Here is a 22785-nt window from a genome sequence, read left to right on the forward strand (position 1 = left end):
AACAAGGAGAAACTGCATCTCTACACTGCTGAACTCGAGGGCAAGGTTTTATAGGCATAAGCAATAGATCCCCAGTGTTTAGCCTGGGTTAGCTGTAAGGGATATATCCAGCTTGCTTATTATAGAAGCTTCTATTACCTTTTGAAACTTAAGACTAACTTATTTATGTGTGTGTGTTTACAAGCTTTAATCCTGTAAATAACTCTATTTCCTTTTCATAGTTAATAAATCTTTAGATAGTTTATTATAGGACTGGCTACAAACTTTTTCTTTGGTATGAGATTTAAGGTGCAATTGACCTGGGGTAAGTGACTGGTCATTTGGGACTGAAAGTAACCTGAATATTGTTGCAGTTTTTGGAGTAAGAGACTATCTAGCAAAAAGACAACTTTGACTAGATGACAAAATAGATTGGAGTACCCAAAGGGACTGTCTGTGACTCCATGGGTGGGCTGTTATAAATGCCTGAGGAGTTCACACTGAATAAATGGCAGGTGGAACCTAAGTATAATTTAGGGTTTGTGCCCTGCTTCTTAATAGTCTGTCCTGAGGTTCATATTCACTACCTTGAGACAACTTGGCAGCCTTCATGACTCCAAGTTGGTAGATTTGCTGGCCCAGGAAGGACTTCTTATCCAAAAGGAGGGAGGGATAGCTCAGTGTTTTGAGCATTGGCCTGCTAAACCCAGGGCTGTGAGTTCAATCCTTGAGGGGGCCATTTAAGGAACTGGGGTAAAAATCTGTCTGGGGATTGGTCCTGCTTTGAGCAGGGGGTTGGACTAGATGACCTCCTGAGGTCCCTTCCAACCCTGAGATTCTATGATAATTACTAGTTCTAAGGACCAACAAAATCTTGGGATATTTTTGTTATGATGACCAATTATTAATTTGAAAGATATGTTTAATTCATTTGAATAGTATGCTTATTCTTGGCTAGACAGGATCTTAGAATGAATGGCTGTGCAGAGGCATAAGACAGAATAAGACACCTATGAGTTTTTCACAGAAATTAAGTCTGAGCATAAAGGGGCATGTGCAAACTTTTTGCCTGTTACCCCCAACCCCCTCTTGAAAGAATGTGGGCAAAGAGGAACATAGATGGAGCCTTGGCTTCCATCCAGCCAAATTATTATCCCTTCCTCTCTCTCCCCGATTCCCAAATTATAGAATCATAGAATATTAGGGTTGGAAGGGACCTCAGGAGATCATCTAGTCCAACCCCCTGCTCAAAGCAGGACCAATCCCCAACAAAATCAAATAAGGAGGCATGCCTCTTCTTCCCTGCACTATTTGTGAGGCAACACACTATGTGTCACCCTTTATATAGGGCTGTAGCAAAACCACACTCTAACCACCCTCCTCCTGTTGTGTACTACAGTATTCTTAATATTTGACATTTGCACTCTATTATGTAAAAATATTTACATGTGAAAAGTGCTTTATAACTAATCATATTCATGGAATATACTGACTGGTTTTACAAATAGTTCAGCAAGTCAAGACTGTAGATACCTTTTCTAAGTTATCTGTAAGTGTTAAAAACTACAAGGAACTCATTTCACTACAATTTCCATGATGCACTCCTGATAAATATTTACTTTCCTGGTTGTCTAGCTACATCTTTCAGATGCCAAGAAGTGATATATTTAGCAGGTTCGGACAGGTTTGCCAGATCACACACATACAAAATTAACAAGCTTCTAGAAAACATAAAAGCATAAGGATCTCTCTTTCTTTTTATTTTTTTAAACACAGTAGAGTTTTCATTAAAGTTAAAAAGAGTCTACTACCAATACAGGATGGCAGAGGATAGTCCCATGCCCTTCTTTCCCCTGTCATACACTTTAGAAGGCTACTTCCATGGAGTGTGTAACCTGGATTGCATCCATAAATGATAGTACTGCCAGCAAAATGGCCTTGGTCACTGATCTTGTATCCAAATTGTGGCACACCAGGATCCTCACAGTGTGAAAGCTCAAAATCTGTAATGAGAATAAAGAGTGGAATAACAGAATTAAAATGATAACACACATTTGTGAAATTAAACACTTTTTGTCTTACAGTCTGAACACAGCATATTTTTTATTTTTCATTTGGCAACACGTTTAAGGTTTGTTTGTTTGTTTTTTAAATGGGACTAGAAAGCTGGCTAGATTGTTGGGCTCAATGGGCAGTGATCAATGGCTCGATGTCTAGCTGGCAGCTGGTATCAAGTGGAGTGCCCCAGGGGTTGGGCCTGGGGCCGGTTTTGTTCAACATCTTTATTAATGATCTGGATGATGGGATTAATTGTACTCTCAGCAAGTTCGCAGATGACACGAAGCTGAGGCGAGAGAGAGATATGATGGAGGGTAGAGATAGGGTCCATAGTGACCTAGACAAATTGGAGGATTGGGCCAAAAGAAATCTGCTGAGGTTCATCAAGGACAAGTGCAGAGTTCTGTACTTAGGAAATAAGAATCTCATGCACCACTACAGGCTGAGGACCGACTGGCTAAGCGGCAGTTCTGCCGAAAAGGACCTGGGGATTACAGTGGATGAGAAGCTGGATATGAATCAGCGGTGTGCCCTTGTTGCCAAGAAGGCCAATGGCATATTGGGCTGTATTAGTAGGAGCATTGCCAACAGATCGAGGAAAATGATTATTCCCCTCTAATCGGCACTGGTGAGGCCACACGTGGAGTATTGCGTCCAGTTTTGGTCCCCCCACTACAGAAGTGATGTGGACAAATTGGAGAGAGTCCTGCGGAGGCCAACAAAAATGATTAGGGGGCTGGGGCACATGACTTACGGGGAGAGGCTGAAGGAACTGGGCTTATCTAGTCTGCAGAAGAGAAGAATGAGGGGGGATTTGATAGCAGCCTTCAATTACCTGAAAGGGGGGTTCCAAAGAGGATGGAGTTAGGATGTTCTGAGTGGTGGCAGATGACAGAACAAGAAGCAATGGTCTCAAGTTGCAGCTGGGGAGCTCTAGGTTGGATATTAGGAAAAACTATTTCATTAGGAGGGTGGTGAAGCACTGGAATGGGTTGTCTAGGGAAGTGGTGGAATCTCCATTCTTAGAGCTTTTTAAGGCCCAGCTTGACAAAGCCCTAGCCGGCATGATTTAGTTGGGGTTGATCCTTTGATCAGGGGATTGGACTAGATGACCTCCCGAGGTCTCTTCCAACCCTAATATTCTATGATTCTAAAGTTGATAGAAAAGTACAGGATTTTCAAAGGGGGGCCTAGGAAAAATATTGTGATTCTCTGTGAGACCAATCCAGAAAGTCTTCTGGATTGGGCGCGTGTGTGTGTGTGTGTGTGTTTTAAAGAACAGATATTTTTATTTTTTCAGGTAGAATTTTCAAAAGCACCTAAGTGATTTAGGTGCTTAAGTCCCACTTTCAAAAGATACTAGGGCACATAGGACCCTCAGACTAGGTTTACACTGCAATCTATCAGTGTGACTGCAGCATACATACACTACTTAGATCAAAGCTATCTTAAGTAACAATAGCAGTGAAGTCATGGCAGCGCAGGCAGCTACAACTTGACTATGTATCCAGGTCCTTGGTGGGCAAGGCTAGACTTTGCAGCTGCAGCTTTGCTGTTATTATTACCAGAGTTAGCTTTGATCTTTAACATGTGCTGCAATCATACCTCCAGCCCAACTGCAGTGTAGACATACCCTAAGTCTCACTGGAAGTCTTTGGACTTGTCTACACCAATTAGATCATTGCAAGCTGGGGTGTAAATGTGGACCCTGCTACCATGCACTAAACATTCTGTAGTTTTCTCTAACCTACCCCACTTTGAAACAAGAGTAGATTAAAACACACTATAGTGGTCTATTAGTGAGTGGCAGCAGGGTTCACACTGACATCTACTGCATGGTAGATTTACATCCCATATTCACGTGAACTAAGTGTTTGTGTAAACAAGTCCTCAATGAATGACATTAAACAGGCTTTAATTTCTTCATGCTGTTTGATTTTCCTTAAGAAAGGTTATAAACTTTCCTATGTTTAAGACATAGCCTTCAAAAACTGCACGTTTTTAGTGAATGTGCTGTTCACCTCTTCTTACTGCAGCTGCTATGCCTACGGCTCAGTTAGCCAGTGAAATACAAAACCTTTTGATTATTCTTAAATTGAACTTGAACTGATCTAAAAAACAAAAACAAAAAAAAATTGAGGGTGCCATACATTTGGTTGGCAATTGCTTGTTACAAAGTGTAATGCACATATATGTGGTAAATTAAATTACAATAAACTGTAGCACTATCAGTGAATAAAAAAGTGCATTGATAATAGTCTGAATTGAAAAGCAGAGTATATTGAGTTTAATTTGCTGAGATTATCAATATTCTGAAAAAGTCAGAATTTTCCTTGTCTTTATGATGTATTTCAGATCACATTCCTTTCAGTTGAGAACCATGAAATCTTTTTTTTAGTGCTGAGTAATTACATGGCTTGAAATGGCTATATGTACTATAAATACCATCTACTTCTAAAATGTTACAATAACTTATAACACAACACTAAAATTAATTGTCCAATTATCATGATGACACTTTGATTTAGTTTGACAACGAATGTGTAGGCGCTCATTAGCAAAATTGCAGAGCATGGTTGTTTGTTGTTGTTTTCTTTTCAAGCTTTAAATTAAAACCCTCTCCTTTACCAAAGCCACATTGTTTGAATACAAACAAGCACTTTCATAATAGTTAAATACGTAAGGGTTTCCATTCTAATCCTGCTTTCAGAAGCCCATGACTTTCAGAACTGGGGGATTGAAAGGTACAGGCTGATCCCAGCCTGAAGATGAACTGTTTGGGAAAGTTTGCTCCAAAACAATTCTGTCACTTTTGAGAATAAGGGGAGTAGGACAGTGAGATAAAAAACACACTTGGCTATTACAAAATTCCAGCTGGGGTTAGAAAATTGAAATATGGCCAAAAATTAGCTCTCGTTTAGAAGAAGTGCATGTGAGTGTTCCAGTGAAAATTGCTTTTTGATTTGAACAAGTTAGGAGCATCTGGGAATCTCATTCTATTGGAACACAAGCAAATTTTAATAATAGCACTTAGCTCATAATGTGCATAGGTAATAAGGGCATACGGTGCATGTGTCCCAGACATTCCCACATATGGCTGAAGAGGAAGCAAAGAAAATGTTCTTCACTTCCACCATCGCATGCACAGTCTCAAATTGAAGAACTGTGCTGAGTGGTTGACAATTTGCTCAACATTCACACTCTCCACTCAGTTACTAAACTATGCTTTATTAATTGTGAAGAATTTTCATTTACTTTACAACAAAACTGCTCAGATTTGCACTGAGCTATCTATTGACATGGAAACAGAAACATGACTTGGTAGGTTAAATGATGTGTCTTCTCTACTTGAGTTTCAGCCAGTATGGCTCACTGAGAATATGGAGATGACAGGGACCTTCATGCCATAACCTGTGAGTTGGATCATTGTTCTGTCTGAATGCTGAAGGCCAAGAGGGAAGTACTGAGTCCCATTGTTGGCCAAGATTTTCATTTGTTACCCTGAGGGTGTGGGGAACAGGCATGTGAGGTCCATGTTTAAGAATCTAACTCTTGATGTTGGCAATGAAGCTAACTATTGACTAACTATTGACTTGTGTCCCATCACCCATCACCCTTTACCCATTTTCTGGGAAAGTCACTGAGAACGCTGTGATTAGAACTGGTGAATAATGAATATTTTGGTTCACTGGCAGTTCTGAAAAATGAAATTTTCAACTAGTCAAAAAGTCAAAAAAACTTTCTTCAGGCATTTTCACAAAAGCAAAGGAGGACTAGATTCATAAGATATTGGGGGGAGGGCGGATGATGACGACCACCTCTCTTGTAAGTTTTAGTCCAGTGTTTAGGGTACATGCTTAGGATGTGGGAGATCAAGGTTCAATTCCTCTCTTTAGCTGATGAGGAAATGGGACTTTGAACTTAAGTGTCCCACTTTACAGGGAAGTGTTCTATCCCCTCGGGTAAATCTTTCTCAATCTCGCCTGTTAAAGCTGTTTCATTTGCTATAAATAATTAAATATTCCTTGGAGCAGGAATTTGAAGTAGGGTTTCTCACATTGTAAATGAGTATCCTAATCCATCAGGATCTGAAGTCATTCTCACTCTCTTTCCCTCGCCCAATGATTATTCATTATCATTCATAGTGGCAATTCATAGCCCTTTATGTTATGGTTTGTTTGTTTATTTTCAGGGGACTATGCCCCAAGGAAAATTTAGCAAAACAAAACCAACATAATTTGCTTATGCCACAAACTCTGTGAAATGTGTATAGTTTCACTTTGGAAATTCCAGCAAGTCAATGACATGTATAATAATACTGAAATTCCATACCTGATCAGACCAGTTGGTTGTCTAATCCAGTATCCTGTCTCTGAAAGTGACCGGTACCAAATGCTTCAGAGGCAGCGCTCGTTCCCCCATCAATAGACAATTATACAGAACTTATCCATGGGGATGTTTCCTGGTAATTCTAGGTGGTTAGTGATTGGTTATGTTCTGAAGCGTTCATTAGGTTTTTATATTTATTTTAAGACTAGCTACTATAATTTCAGATTTTTTTTATTCATGTATTCATATTTAATCCTTCTCTGAATCCTATTGAGCTCTTACCTCTATAATATCTTGTGACAATGAGTTGCACTGTATAATTTCCAGACTAGAATATTTGAGTAATACAGAAGCTAGAGTTCCAATATAATAAATGTTTGATTTGGGCAGAAAGTTGAAAAAGATTATTTTGAGAGAGTGATGAATTGGTGGCAATATTTTACCAGTTTTTATCATCATTTGATTTTATGAGTAGGAACAATGACTGTTTCAAGCCATGAACAACATAAATTACTTGCATCTGAAGAAGTGAGGTTCTTACCCACGAAAGCTTATGCTCCCAATACTTCTGTTAGTCTCAAAGGTGCCACAGGACCCTCTGTTGCTTTTTACAGATTCAGAATAACACGGCTACCCCTCTGATACTTAACATAAATCCATTATTCTATTTGTCTACATACTTACTGGTGTAAACAAGCTGAAAACCTTCATCAGTTCCCTCTGTATCTGAGTTAAATTCCAACCACAGATGATTTGAAGTACTACTTAGTGTCAGTCCTCTCAATGAGGCCCCAGTAAATGCACCCAGCAGGTGAGCTGTGTTGTCTTTTCCATCATATATCTGTAAAACAAATGTGACTTGTACAATTTAAAAAAAATTCAGTTACAACGTAATTGCACACATCTCTATTAAGTGGAAGGATGCTTATTGTACTGGGATCTATTGTAAGTAAATTTAGAGAGCTCTTTATGCATATGCTGTTTGTTTTTCCTGAATTATGATATAATTGTGGTGATTTTTCAAATGCACAATTTAAAATGTCAGTTCTTTTTTGCATGACAATTGAAGTGGAAAGGGTTGCCATTTCAGCAAAATGTTTTTAAACATCTGTGTTTACTTTGCCATTACCAATATTATAACGTTCGCCACAACATATCAACATATCATATTATTTTGTGTACGCACTTCTGACTCAGTCCTGGAAGTGGTGTAATGTAAAAATGTAATGTCTCTCCAGCCTTGAATGTTAAACAAATCTCTGCAAAATATTACTAAGTAAAGAAAGGTACACGTATATCAATAAAATAAAAGGAATGAGAATAAAACAAATAGAATAACTGGCTCCTTAAATTGGAAGAACAATGCAATTTATATGTAAACTGGAAACCAAGATTTTTATTTATTTTTCTTCAAGAGCTGTTTTCCCCCTATTTAACAATGGACATTGCTATAGAAAAAAATAAATAAAATCCCAAACATTTTAAATAAACTATTCTAATAACATGTAGCAGATTTCATTGCAAATTTTGTTCTTTTTAAACATTAGAGGTTGTTACATTCCATTCAGCCATGAGAAAGTTAAACTGTAATTTGATTAACTGTAGTTGCTATGCTTAACACTTAAAATCTTTGACAAATAAGTTTTAAGAATGATTACATTTGAACATGACTAAATTCTGACCTTTGTCTTATTCCTGATTTGCTGCACAGTGAAACTCAAAACTTTTCCTGTCAAATAAATAGATATTCATGTTCAATGCTAAATAAAGTCTATTTTTATCAGTGGAAAAATTATTTAGTGTTTGCATTTGTAAATATGAATGTATAGCAAAACCAACACAAACCAAAAATACCATTCTCACCCAATGTATTAAACGGGAATTTAAAATGTGTCATGTAACTATTATGAGCTCCTTTTTACATCTGCGTGGAGGATTTACATACATAACTCCCATTTAGCATTAATCAGAGACTTCTGCATAAGCCTCTAGTAAAAATGGAATCTGTCCACTATCTTTCAGATGATCATCTGAGTGAATGAGGTATAGCACTTTCAGAATGAGATTACAGAATAACACCAGTGTCTGGGCCAACATTCCTTGTCTCAGTCAAAACAAGGAAACAACAAAAACAAACAAACTCACAGACTTTAATGCTAATGGCTCTGTGTGAATTACTGTACAACTATCCAATATCTGTTACATAGCCTCTGAACTTCTAATAGCTAATTCACTGTTTTATTAGCATTTTGGAATATTCCAAAGTACTGGCATTCTATAAAACAAGAGTCTTCTATTTAGGTGAAGCCATGTATGTGATGATGAACTAATACAGTGGAATGTGTTTTATTAAAGTGTTGGGGGAATTTACGTGAATTTTCATAATATTGTGGCTTCCAAGTCCAGCAAGATTTGTTCCTGTAGAACTTCAAAATTCCACTAGAATGGAGCTTAATAAAAAGTAGTTACTGTGGAGTGTCAACCAATGCAACCCACAGGGCCATTAAAAAAACCCTATGGTTAATTAGAAGTTTCTGTTCATTGTAAATAAATGCTGCACTGTATGTTAGAAGACTATTTAGGAAAACAATCTCTTGGAGATACTATTCTGTTATTAAATACTAATTACTTGCATCAGTAATTTCAGATCTCTGGAGATCTCCAGAGATTAGATATCAAAACACTCTTTTTTGAAATACAGTAAGCATAGGCAAGATTATTTATGCCAAAGTATTTGATGCACCATTTCATAACAACTTTCAAAATCAGGTTCACATATAGCTCCTTATGTAGATGTTACTTCCTTCAAAGGCCTTCCAGAAAATGGCTACAATATACTGAAATTGCAAGACAGCTAACTACCAGATATCCAACTTTATAATTGTCTGGTATGTTTTGTGTATACACTGCATATGTTTCTCCCAATGAAGCTTCTGTTCTATATGCTCCTCAATGTAGAAATCTAAATAATATTTCCAACAGCGCAGTATTTGTATTCAAGAGCCACAAAATCAAGAACTCCAGGTATGATACCCTCTATTCCAAATTCCTGAAATGGCTCATCATCCACTATCACATCATATTTAATCTTACTATGATCACCTTCAAAGATCTGCATAACTCTGCCTATCATACCTTGTTTAATTGTTCATTGCCCTGCCTCTCCACTCAGCAGCATTCCCAGCCTTTGCCACCAGTGTGTCATCTTACTGTGGGATCACTTATATAACCTCTTCCACGTGCCTGTCATACACTGTATAACCTCACTGTGCTCATCTGAAAAGCCTCTAACCCGTCCACAATTATGTCTTTCTTAAAGATCCACTTCATAAAGTTGAAAAGATCACTATTAGATGTTCTCGCTCCCAATTCCTCTATTTGTCTGTCTGTCCTTAGGTTGTGAGTCTTTCAGAGCACAGACTGGTACTTTTGCATGTCTGGAAAGTGTCTCACACAAAGTAAGCCATAAACAAACAAACAGCAGTGCACCATTCTCAGTTCCACACCTGGCATAATCTCTGACTGGCAACAATGGGCCACAAAATAGATTACAATTTCTAGCTGTCCTCATCACAATTTATAGAGAAGCTGTCTTGCTCGTAGACAGCAAACATAATAGTGTGTAATCTGGTATTTGGGCAAACAATTCCTTTATCTTTGCTAATTTAAACTAACATATAGAAAAAGACCTGGAAACAAATCAAACAAACAAAAAAACAAAAGATGTTCAGAAGAACACTGTGCTATGATTCCTAACTGTACTGTATGTAATTAACATTGCTGTCCATATATACTTTATAAAATAAAGGATTTTTTTTCACATTGAGCCTGAAATAATATTATCTACTTTTCAAAGGGAAGGGCAATAAGTAAAGAAATTGTGTAGAAGACATCTGACCAGTATAAAAAGATGGGGGAGGGGGAGCTGAGTCCATAAAAGTGATGAAGAAAGTCTCACACACACAATAAAATCCTGAAATTCCTGTATTAGAAATTACAAGGAGAACTACCAACAAAGAAGTCATTTCTTAATATTAGAATCTAAGTTTAAGAAGAACCAGGATTATTTGATCATTGAAAACAGCAAATAAAACTGTTACATAATTCAGATACTGACATTGACTACATATAATGAAAACACACCCTTGGCCTTGAGTATAAAGGGCTTATAATATACTGCATAAATAGAAAAGATGGTAAATTATTTGCATATAATACACAGTAAAAGAACAAAGAGTTGGACATATTGAACAACAAATAAATTATGTACAAATAGTCTTAGCTATTAATGTGTTATGGAAAGCTTTGCCGAAACTACAATTACCCAATTAATCTATCTCTGTTCCAATACCAAAAAGGTAAATAAACACTAGATTTAAGATTGAAAGTTTTCCAGGGCAGGAACCATTTCTTTCTATATGTTTTCACAGTCTCTAGCACTTAATAAGCATTTCCCTCAATTATTATAATTAATAATAATCAGCTACAATCCTCATCCAAATAGATAGAAAATCAAGTCTCTGATTATTAATATGCCAGCCATAGTCAAAGAGGTTTGAATTATTACATGAGAATTTGTCTTGAATAGAGCTTCATGAATTCTGTAAAAAGTACTGATAAAGATTCATTTAAATAAAATCCACAAATTTTCTCTGATGGCATTTTATGTGAATAATATTTTGTCTATCGTCCCATCCTCCAGAACATCTCAGAAAGTGGAAATCTTGCAAATATTTCATCCAAAGATGTTAGTGTGAAAGTTCTCACAATCACATTAAAAACTTTGCTTGGCCTCCTCATTCAATAAACAGAAACAATATTGTGTAATTTAGCTGACCTGTCACTAATGAAGAAGAATAAATGCCCGAAGATGTAATCTGTGTTTAGTAGAGCAACTGACCTATAGGCCAAAATATGTTTGCATTATGTGTTCAAACAGTTTCAAATGATGAACCCAAAAACCAGACAAGTTGTTCATATTGAAGACATGATGGTGATCTTGAAGGAGAGGAAAGAATGTGTCTGGTGATAAAACTGTCTTTCTGAACCTCCTGAGATATCACTAATCTGTTGTGCGGCAACACAGGAGGCAAATAAAGTGCTGGCTAAAGTAAGAGATGAGGAGCTCAACAACACACTACTGGTGGAAAAAAATAAGCACTCAGGGAAACTGCCCTAAAACCTATACTCCATTACAAAATGCAAAATTTCAGAGTGGGAGGGAAAGTCATTTCCCAGGGAAATGATGCTTTGCCAAAGGCTCTCTCGCAGAGAACAGAAGAGGAAGCAGCTTGTGTGTGTGTGTGTGTGTGGCTTGTACCTACCCAATCTTGGAATCAGCTTAGTTCATGGGCCCTGTAGCAATCTGGGAAGAGCCAGGGTGCAAGATTACCCTAGCCACACCTTTCCTGTGTCAATACATGCCATCCCTGTCTGTGCCAATCCTGAGATGACCCCAATTTGTCCCCTGACATGGGGGCTTCTATACGGGGAGTTTACATTCAGCTCTGCACATGCCTGAAGGTATTGCTGTGCCAGGAATATTCCATGCAGGCATAAGCACAGACTAAAAAATTAGTGGGTACTTTGCATCCACCAGCAGCCAGCTCCCCTCACCCCCAGCGCCTCCCGCTGGCAGCTCTGATGATCAACTCTTCCCCCTCCCTCTCAGCGCCTCCCGCCCTCTGCGATCAGTTGTTCCATGACATGCAGGAGGCGCTGGTGGGGGAAGGGGAGAAGCAGGGACGAGGCACGGTCAGGAAAGGGGGCAGAACTGGGCGGGAAGATGAGGAGCGGAGCGGGGGTGGGAAGAGGCAGGGTGTGTGCTTGGGGGAAAGGTGGAATGAAGGCAGGGCCTGGGGATGAGTAGGGGTTGAGCACCACTGGGGAAAGGAAAAAGCTCATACTTGTGCATGCCGGGGCCTCATATTTCCTTTGTGGCCACTTTGCACAGTGTAAATATAAAGAAATAAAGAAATTACAAGATGTTAAGAAACACTGAGCCTTAGAATAAAAACATCATTGTTTCTTGACTCTCAGAAACTATGGTGATGAGGGGCATAGAAGTACCTAGACAGATGGATAATTCACATGGTAAGCAATGAACAATTCTCAGGGCAAAAATGTCAGATTCAAATAAAAATAAAAATAATGATTATTAACTGAATAGGGTAGCATGAAAGTATATGCACTAAAGACAGAGTGGATGCCTAGTTTAACTTTATTTACAAGTCCTTGAAAATTGAATTGAGATTAGTAATCAGGCTAGGCCAGAGGCACAGCAGCAGAATAAATGACTTTTGAATTGGAATTGAAAGCAGACCTGAAACAAAGAAAACCATTCTAGGAGAATTAGTGGTACACTGTACAGCCATTTAAATCACATCTGACTTAAAGATAAAACAACTTGTATTTGATGGCCCTTCCGCTGATCCTGCCAAGCTAGTTAAAATTGATATCTCTTAAAGACCCTGGCTTTATTTTATTTTTAAACATACTTTTAAAAAAAAATCTGTCCTTGGTTAAATATATGCTGAAGACACAGTAGTTTTTCATAGATACATCTGGATAAAAATATTGGAGTAACTTTTTAGTGTTCAACCCTACTGAAATGCATGATAGATTCAGGGTGTACAGTATAATCAATGCATAATTTTGTTGATAAGTAAGTATGTAGCATGTGTGACCAATAACTAACATAAAGAGTATTAATAAATTACAAAAATTGGTACCAGTAGTTTCCCAAAATCTCCCATAAGTTCAATTCATGAGATAAACATTCTATGCCTTTAATTTTTTCCCCCAACACATACTATACAGCAAATTTCATCAATCTTCTTACTATAATAATCCTTTCCCACTGTTTAGTATGACAACTGAGTTCTCTCCAAAGTTGACACTAACTGGGAAATGACTGCCTAGCAAGGAGTACTGCAGAAAAGGATCTGGTGGTTATAGTGGATCACAAACTAAATATGAATCAATATTGTAATTCTGTTGCAAAAGCAAACAAACAAACAACTCTCCACCCACCCCCCACCCCCCAACATCATTTTGAGATGTATTAGCAGGAATGTTGCAAGAAAGACATGAGAAGTCACACTACTTAGAACTGGTAAAGACTTAACTGGAGTACTGTGTCCAGACCACACTTCGGGAAAGATGTAGACAACTTGGAGAAAATACAAAGGAAGCAGTGCGGGCCGAGGGATGTGCTGGCCGTGGCTTCCCGCCGCCCCCATTGGCCTGGAGCGGCGAACCGCGGCCAGTGGGAGCCAGCGCCAATCGGCCGAACCTGCGGACGCGGCAGGTAAACAAACTGGCCCGGCCCACCAGGGTGCTTACCCTGGTGAGCCGCATGCCAGAGGTTGCCGACCCCTGGGTTAGACATTAGGAAAAATTTCCTAACTGTCAGGATAGTTTGGCCCTGGGATAAACTGGCCAGGCAGGTTGTGGAATCTCCATCAATGGAGGTTTGTAAGAACAGGTTAGGCAAAAACCTATAAGAGATGGTTTAGATAACACTTAATCCTTCCTCAGTGCAGGAGACTGAACTAAAGTGACCTACTGAGGTTCCTTCCAGTCCTACATTTCTACAATTCTATGATTCTATAAACCTGGATTTATGGATCTGCTAGCAGGTTTGTTGTAAAATACACCCTACTCTATGCCATATCCACAATGGAAAATAATTTCAAGGTTTGCTGAGGTTACTGGAATTCTCTGTCTGATTCATTGTACAAGAGAACAGAGGGGAAATGGCCCCTGGGGCACTGGAGGAGAAAGGGGGGAAATATCATGCATTTAAATGTAAAACAACAACAGCAACAAAACAACTTTTCCTCAGGCTGAGTGAATTGAATATCAATCTAATGTACATTTCAACTGAGAACACTGAGGAATCCCCCACTCTAATACACTGGCATATAAACCCAGATTCAATGTGTTTGTATCACTTTCCTTTTCAGTCTGCTCTCCTTTCTTATATTTTATCCAGGTTACATTACCTAATAGTATTACATCCCTGGATGGATAAGGAGAAAATAGCATTAGTCATTCACTCGGTTACTACCACAGGCCCAGTGATCATTTTCCACATATTTATCTTGCAAAGAGAATGGCAGCACCTAATATAAGTTCCCTCATGAGATCTGTACCAGAAATCGTGACTAAGAGTGAAACTCTGGCTGCACTAAACTCAATGGGAGTTTTGCCAATGATGTCAGGGGAACCGTATTTCACCCACAGTCCAATGCTGAAGTTAGCAGGAGTACTCATGAGTTAGGGGTGTCAAGATTGGCCCACTAGCTTGATTTTAATGTAGAAATTACCCTTTTCTTGATACCCCAATATCCAAATAAGAATTTGTGCAGGCTATGCACTAAATGCATAGCATAAACAAGGATTCTGAAAACATGATTTGGCCTCAAAATGATATATTTCCCTTTACATCACCCCAATGCAAGGAGATGACTCATGATTTGCTATTGCTAATTATCTATGTGGCATCTCACTGAAGACATAAGAGTCTACCTGTGTGAATCATTTTGAAGGATTGATCTTCTTAATGGCTCCCATCTGTCTTACACAAACATAAAGAAAATTGTGTATATGGTTCCCCTATCAAAATGAATTAAATATTGGGAAAAGTTTTTTTTTTTAATATATTACATTTTAAGGATGTTTTTAATTACATAAATACTGTGTGGAAAATATACTATTTTCATTGATAGATGGATCCAAATTCCACCTCTTGAATGTCACAGATCCATCTGATGCTTCTGAGTGCTAGCATTTACATTTGGATACCTGATTAAATTGGCTATTCATTCTAGGAGGCTCAATTATCAACAGTTCTTAGAGCTACAAATGAATATAATTTAAGCTGTTATTTGATTTCAGTTCTGAAGATTTTACCAAAGGAAGAATTTAGCTGACTTTTTTTTAAATAAGTGTGCCCTCTTTTAACCAACCTACTTTTGGGAATTTGCCATCCCAAACAGAGATAACATATGGATATGTAGATCTATACCTTTTGAAAGAGGCAGAACAACACAATATTGACAGCTAAAGCTGAAGCTAGCATTGCGTTGTCAAACATATTGTTTTTTATTCCGTTCATCAAACAGAAATGTGGATTTGAGGACAGAATAAGGCTCATATGTGTTTTTGTGCATGTACTAGCTCTTATCCACCAAAATATACCATAATCTTTTGCTTCTGTGTTTTCATTATTATGGTACACAAATGGATTATGACCTCAGGGATAGAGAATTCTTAAGAAACAAAAATTTGGATTTCCATGCAAATGTTCCTAGTATATATATATATATATAGAGAGAGAGAGAGAGAGAGAGTGCTCCAAAAACTTATTTACAGGGCACATTAACGTCCTAGGTCTCGTGTACACTATGAAGTTAAGTCAACATAAGGCAGCTTATGTCAACCTAACTATGGAGGTGTACACACTACAATGCTCCTCCCGCCACTGTAACTTGCCTGCCATGCAGACCTAATAAAACCAGCTTGGCAAGAGGCATAGCGCTTAGGGCAACGCAGCTAGAGAGACTCAGTATCAGTGGAGACACTGTGTTGCTTGCGTTAAATTAAGTGGCCTCCAGAAGGTGTCCCACAATGCCCACCATGACCGCTCTACTCACTGTTTTGAACTCTGCTGCTCTGCAGCCAGTTATATAAGTATTCGCCCCTCCCCTTTTAAAGTTCCAGGAAGTTTTGAAATTGTTCTTCCTGTTTGCTCGGTATGGAGAGCTAACATAGGTACTGCCCAGCAGACCATGCCATCTCCACTCAACAAACACTCTCCTGCTTGGAGTAGACCGGTGGTGGTGGATCTCCTTGGTCTGTGGTGAGAAGAGGCTGCGCAGTCACAGCTCCACTCCAGATGCAGGAACTTTGATATCTATGGCCAGATCGCTCAGGGCATGGAGGAGAAGGGCTATGACAGGGACATGCAGCACTGCCATGTAAAAATCAAAAAAATGCTGCGGCGGGCATACCAGAAGGCAAGGGAGGCAAATAGTCACTCTTGTGCAGAGCTGCAGACATGCTGCTTCTACAAGGAGCTGCATGCCATCCTTGACAACGATCCCACCTCCACCGCTAAGAGCCCCGTGGATACTTCGGGAGGCTGGAGTCACCAGCTACCGGAGTGAACTCCGAGGACAATGTGTTGAATGAAAGTGTGGAGGTGGAGGAGGATGGGGGACATGTGACAGGGAGATCTGGTGGCATGGGCAAGCAAGGATCTCTTTTTGACTCCAGAGCAGTCTAAGTCTCCCCCAGCAGTGTAGCTGTGCGGAGTCTGATGCAGGGGAGGGAACCTCTGGTAAATACTCAGTTTGCTTCAATATTGCAGGGACACATATGCTCATGTACTACTTTTTTAATCAGGCTAGAAGAGGTAGTGAAATAACCTATACAAGTACATTTGCTATCTGCTTTCTCATTCCCCGGTACAGCTAGGCAGTGGGAGCCTGTGGAAAAGTTTGTTTATGCACACCTGGATGCAGGGCCGCCGAGAGCGGGTTCGGGCCCCGGTGACAAAGATATTTCGGGCCCCCCAGCAAGGGCGGACCAGCTAAACAGGGCCGACGAGAGGGGGGGGAGCTGGGGAAGCCGGGCCCCGGGCCCCCTTCTGGACTGCCGGCCCCCGGTAATTTGTATCGGCTTCCCCCCCATCCCGTCGGCCCTGCCTGGATGTCCCATGAATCCTTCATAGAGATCTCTAGGAAACTTTTCTTTCTGCAATCCTCTGCCAAAGGTTTCTTGGTAGGGATGCCTTGTTTCTTCCCCCATGGTAGGACACATTGCCACGCCACTTGGCAATTACTTCAGCAGGCACTATTGCAGCACACAGGCTAGCAGCATATGGATCTAATGTATCCACACGCATGCAGGAGGTGCTCCCTTGCAGCCTTGGTTACCCTCAGGAATGAGATATCAGCTACAATCACCGCCGCCTGTAAAAAACGGTGCCAGTATTCACTACGATAGACCTAGGTGCTTGTACTGATAACCTAGTGCAACCCCCCAATTTGTCCCAACTCACCCCCTCTCCTTCAGGCTGTACTCACCATGGCTGGGGCTGCCACCATGCTGAATGACTCCTAAGGGAAAGTGAGAAAGTTATGCTTGTAACTTGTTTGGATCCAGGAGTGTAAGTGCACTGACAAGAAGACCTCTGTCCATTGTTTCTTTACCAGATGCAGATGTGGCCTTAAGGGTCCCCTCATGCACACTGGCGGAGTGGCTCGGGCAGATAAGTAGAAGAAAGAAGAGGTCTAAGGAAGACATGTTCCAGGAGGTGCTGCAGGCCTCTGATGCTTCAGATTGTGAGCAGAGAGCTTGGAGAGAGGCAATCAATGAGAAACTGTGGAGGGATACTGAGAAAAGAAAGCAGGACCAGGAAGAGATGCTGATAATGCTGCTCAGGGAGCAAACAAACATGCTGTGCTCTCTGACTGAACTTCAGGCTGAACACATCTGTGCTTGCCTCCCCCTGCAGCCCATACGGAACTGAATTCCAGGACTTCCCTACATTCCCCCCACACACTCCAGGTATCTTCCATTGCCACAACAGTACCCCAGGCACTCCACTCTACAGGATATCACGCACAATGACAGCTGGACATACAGCCAGCTGTGAGATCCTCGTTGGCCTACGTGCCTGGGAATTCACTGTCCCTTCCCCTTTAAAGATACTTTTTCTTGTGTGTAAGAAGTTTAGTTCAGAATGACATAGGTATGTTTGCATGGGTGTAGAATAAAAATCAACTTATGGAAAGTGAATGAATCTTTATTATTCTCCAACACATGGTGACTGCTGCTAACATTCAGAGACAGTAGCAATAGGTGCATTTGTATTGTTATAGTAGTACACACACAGCAATCACTACAATGTTCATACTACAGTGCAAAAAAATAATGCCAGGCTCAACACATTACAGCAACACACATTACTGTAGCTCACTGTTAAAATGTTCCTTCAAAGTCTCCCTGATCCACAGAGCATCCCATTTAGCCCCGCTGATAGTCTTGGTATCTGGCTGCTCAAAGTCAGCAGACAGCTGTTCAAATTCCATGTGCCACCCATGGGGCAACTTCTCCTTTGCTACACAGATATTATGAAGTGCACAGCAGACTGCTATGACCATGGGAATATTGCCCTCACTGAGATCTAACCTGAGGAGACAGCACCAGTGACCCTTTAAGCGACCAAAGGCACACTCAACAGTCATTCCATACCTACTGAGCCTGTTGTTGAAGTGCTCTTTGCTGCTGTCAAGCTGGCCAACGTATGGCTTCATGGGCCATGGTGCAAGGGGTATGCTGGATCTCCCAGGATCACTATTGGCACTCCACATCCCCACTCATAATCCTCTGGTCTGGAAAGAAGAGTCCCTGCTTGCAGCTTTCTGTACAGGCCTGTATTCCTAAAGATGTATATGTCATACACCTTCTCTGACCAGCCTGTGATGATATCGGTGAAACAATCTCAGTGATCCATCAGCACTTGCAATGCCATAGAAAAGTAGCCCTTTCTGTTGATGCACTCCATCTCAATGTGGTCTGGGGCACACAATAGGGATATGTGTGCTATCTATTGCCTCACCACAGTTAGGAAATCCCATTGCTGCAGAGCCATCCACTATTTCACACACATTACCCACAGTCACAGTCCTTCATAACAAGGCAATTAATGACCATGCACACTTGCATCACAGCAACCCCATGTGGATTTCTGACTCCAAACTGATTCAGGAATGATCAGTAGCAGTCTGGTGTTGCCAGCTTCTACACAGCGATCGCCACTCACTTCTGTGCCGTGAGGGCAGCTCTCATTTTGGTGTCCTTGTGCCTCGGAGTAGGGGCATGTTCCGTACACAGATCCAGGAAGGTGGCTTTGTGCATCCAAAAGTTCTGCAGCCACAGTTCATCATCCCAAACCTGCATAACAATGTGATCCCAGCACTCCGTGCTTGTTTCTCAAGCCCAGAACTGATGGTCCACCATGTGTAGCTGCTCCATGAATACCAAAAGCAATCCTGAATTGTTTCTTTCTATGGCACACAGCAAGGCAGACACCAAAGCATCATCACCAGACTTGCATCTCAGAAAATACTGCAGGATCAGGGGTGTTGTATTCATAATGCTCACCACAATACTGGAGAGCAGTCCAGGATTCATGCTTTCTGATGGAGATGGCAGATGCACAGGTTACAGGGGCTGTTGAAAAGTGGTGAGAAATGAACTAGGAAACCCATGGAATGATGGGCTAGTGAAAACTGCATCATGGGATGCTGCAACTGCCTGCATGAGACATTGCACACCGTTCCCAAAACACCCTGCGGTGGATGATGGTGAGTTGCACATTGGGATAACTACCCATGGTGCACTGCTCACTGTGTCAGTGCAAGAGCTGCTACTACGGATGTGCTCCACCAACACAAGCTGCGTAGTGTGGACATGCAACAGCGGTTTAATTATAGCAGTAGCTGTACGTCAACCTAACTTAAGTTGACTTAACTTTGCAGTGTAGACATGGCCTTAGAGCTAGATCCCGCACAGTGTGAATGAGTGCCAAGTAAAAGTGATGAGTAGGGCAGGGAGTTCAGGGGAATTTGATCATGGATAGCTGTTCAACTCAGACACCAATCTCTCTCCCCGCTCCCCCAGCAGCTTCAAGGGCCAGGCCTCTTTAGGATAATAAGAATCATGTTTACAGCCATGTTTTCTCAGACATTACAGTCTCCATAAGATATATCTCCTTTTTACTCTGCACATTTGCAAGTAAAGAACAGACAAACTGGAGTAGTTAACTTGCCACTCAATGCATAAGTCTACACCTATTGCTTAAACTCACTCATGCCCATGCCCTTTGCCTGGAGCACACCACACTTGCACAGTCCTGATGTGATAGAAATTTTAAAACTGATGAAGCAGCAGCGTTACACAGAGGGTCATAAGTTGTTAACCTATTGACTCAATCTTCATTCAGTTGTTCCTCCAAATTTTCACATTGCGGACCACTTCTTCAAACAGAGATTCTTTCATAGACACATCCCCTCCCAATCACTCAATACCACATGTTCCCTGTAACATCTGCAGTCACTGGTTACACACAAGAATTGACAATATTAAGACAACAAACTCATATATGAACCATGCTCCCTCATTTTGTACCTAAACTACTAATTACTTTTTGCCCCTTGTAGATCTGATATCTTCAGGGCACTCTGCAGTTTGCTTTCACTAGAGCTGGTCAGAAAAAAACTCAGATGGCACCATTTGCTATCAGAAAATGCAGTTGTCAAAATCAAAACACCATGCAAGTATGCTGATTTCACTAAATTTTTGTTTCAGAGGGGGGAAAAGGTGGATTTTTATTTTTTGCAAACTCAAAATCCTCCATGAAACAGAATACCGTATATACTTGTTCACAAGACGAATATTTGGGGTAAAAAAGTGGCGCATAGAAGAGCAGGGGTTGGGTTATAAAAGGGTATACACCAAAATTTGATGATTTTAAACTCTATGGACTCATTGAATTGAATATCTAATACATTGCCGTTTTGTTTACCTGTACCTGTGGTGCCATTTCCCGCAGCTCCCATTGGCTGGGAATGGCAAACCATGGCCACTGGGAGCTGAGGGGCTCCGTGCCTGTGAACGCTCCAGGTAAACAAACCGTCCAGGCCCACTAGCGGCTTACCCTAACAGGCCAGAAGCCAAAGTTTGCCAACCCCTGAAATATAGGGTCGGCTTATGAAAGGGTCATACAGTTTTTGCTATTTTTACTTATCCATCTTGTGGGGTCATCTTATAAACGAACGGGCTAATGAACGAGTATATATGGTATGTGTTCTTTTGCACTTGCTGCTCCTTGCACTTTCAGTTTTAGTTCCACCTGTGAATCCGCTTTCAGTTGAAATTATACATGACAAAGAACCATTGTCCTAGTTAATTAAGGGCATGGTTATGTTGAATGATACATTATTAATTATTAACCTTTTATTTGTATTGAAATAAACTAAAAATGAAAAGCCCGTGTTTCAGAACAGAACTTTTAATATAATTACACTTCTTCAAACTACAAGAGCAAAGGCAACTATGCTCAGCTTATCAATACTTTCCTGTGGAATTGTGAATGCGTTACTTAACGCCATAAAGCCTCTTGAGTTTAAAAGGGAAGGAGTAAGGGGAAACTGTATGTGTCATAACTTGGTAACTGAATGTGTCTGTTTTTCTGTGTCTTTCGTCCCAATAGTTTACTCTCAAATCTAGAATTCTGGAATCACTACGGTGCACAAACTCAGTCCTCACTGCAGTTCTAAAGAAGGAAACATCTGTTTGATAGTCACTGAAGACTGATATTAAATTGATTGGCATACAGTAACTATGGATATCTAGTCTCATCCATATGCCACCATGCAACCTCCTTTAGCATTAAATCAAGACAGCACCAATAGCAGAATATACTTGTATGAATCAATGCGGAGGAAGTTATGTATTTATTACATTTCTAACAAAAAAACACACAATACCATTAGTCAGAGCTGCTATATCAAACATAGCAAAGAGAGAGAAAATTACATACTAAAAGAAACAAATGGTAAGCAAGTTATATGTTCTGAAATCCACATTCTGCACCCTGAGTAGACCAATTCAGAAACAATAGGTGCCAGCTCCTCCCTTCTCAACCTGGCAGGTAGCAGAAGTAGTAACGATTTATGAGTGTCAAACAGGCTGCTCCTTTATACTGTGGTGTCTATGCTCCAGTTGTTTCTCTGCTTCACAGGAAAGGGTTTCAACACTGGGTGTTCTTGCTCGGATTTATTTTTCCTTGCAGCTTGCAAACTCTGACAAACTAAAACTAAATGCCTGGAACACAGGCTTCCCTTTCAACCTACTCTTGTAGGGTCAATTTGAACTAGTTGTATCAAAGCAGCCTCTAATCCTAAGAAGGACACAGCCAAGTGCTTGGATTCATCAAGGGTCTCCTTATCTGGTCATGAAAAAATCGGCATGGCATGCTAGACTGATTTCCAAGGCTGAAAAAAAGACTGAACACATTTGTCACTTCAGAAAGCACTCAGAATCAGGAATAGGGATCACAGACCCCAGGAGGAAAGAGACAGAAGTTGAGGAGAGATTACAATTCCTAAAGACTGTTTCTTAGGGCTTGTCTACACTAGGAAATTAACCAGAATAGCTATCGAAAAATAGCTATTATGGAATAACTCCCAATGTGGCCAATTTTAAAGTGCTACTGCACTTTAAATTCATACCCTACCTTAATGGAAAATAACTTTCAAATGTAGAAAAGCCACTACTTTGATGCTGCCACCATTTTCCTTTTCCACTGAGGGCAATGCAAGACCAATCTACACTGAATTCTGG

At 40.4% G+C, this 22785-nt stretch overlaps 1 protein-coding gene across 1 annotated transcript in view; it reads right to left on the reverse strand.

The window, feature by feature from the left end:
• CSMD3 (CUB and Sushi multiple domains 3) overlaps positions 1–22785 on the reverse strand; it is a 1099171-nt gene that overhangs the window by 301599 nt on the left and 774787 nt on the right. Inside the window, exons 24-25 of the mRNA XM_026659890.1 lie at positions 7051–7207; positions 1791–1982 (exon numbers count right to left, since the gene is read on the reverse strand). Coding sequence (XP_026515675.1) covers positions 1791–1982; positions 7051–7207 — 349 coding nt within the window. The remainder of the gene's footprint in view (positions 1–1790; positions 1983–7050; positions 7208–22785) is intronic.

Source organism: Terrapene carolina, unplaced genomic scaffold (assembly GCF_002925995.2).
Source record: "Terrapene carolina triunguis isolate 2854851 unplaced genomic scaffold, T_m_triunguis-2.0 Scaffold58, whole genome shotgun sequence".
Classification (NCBI taxonomy): Eukaryota; Metazoa; Chordata; order Testudines; family Emydidae; genus Terrapene; species Terrapene triunguis.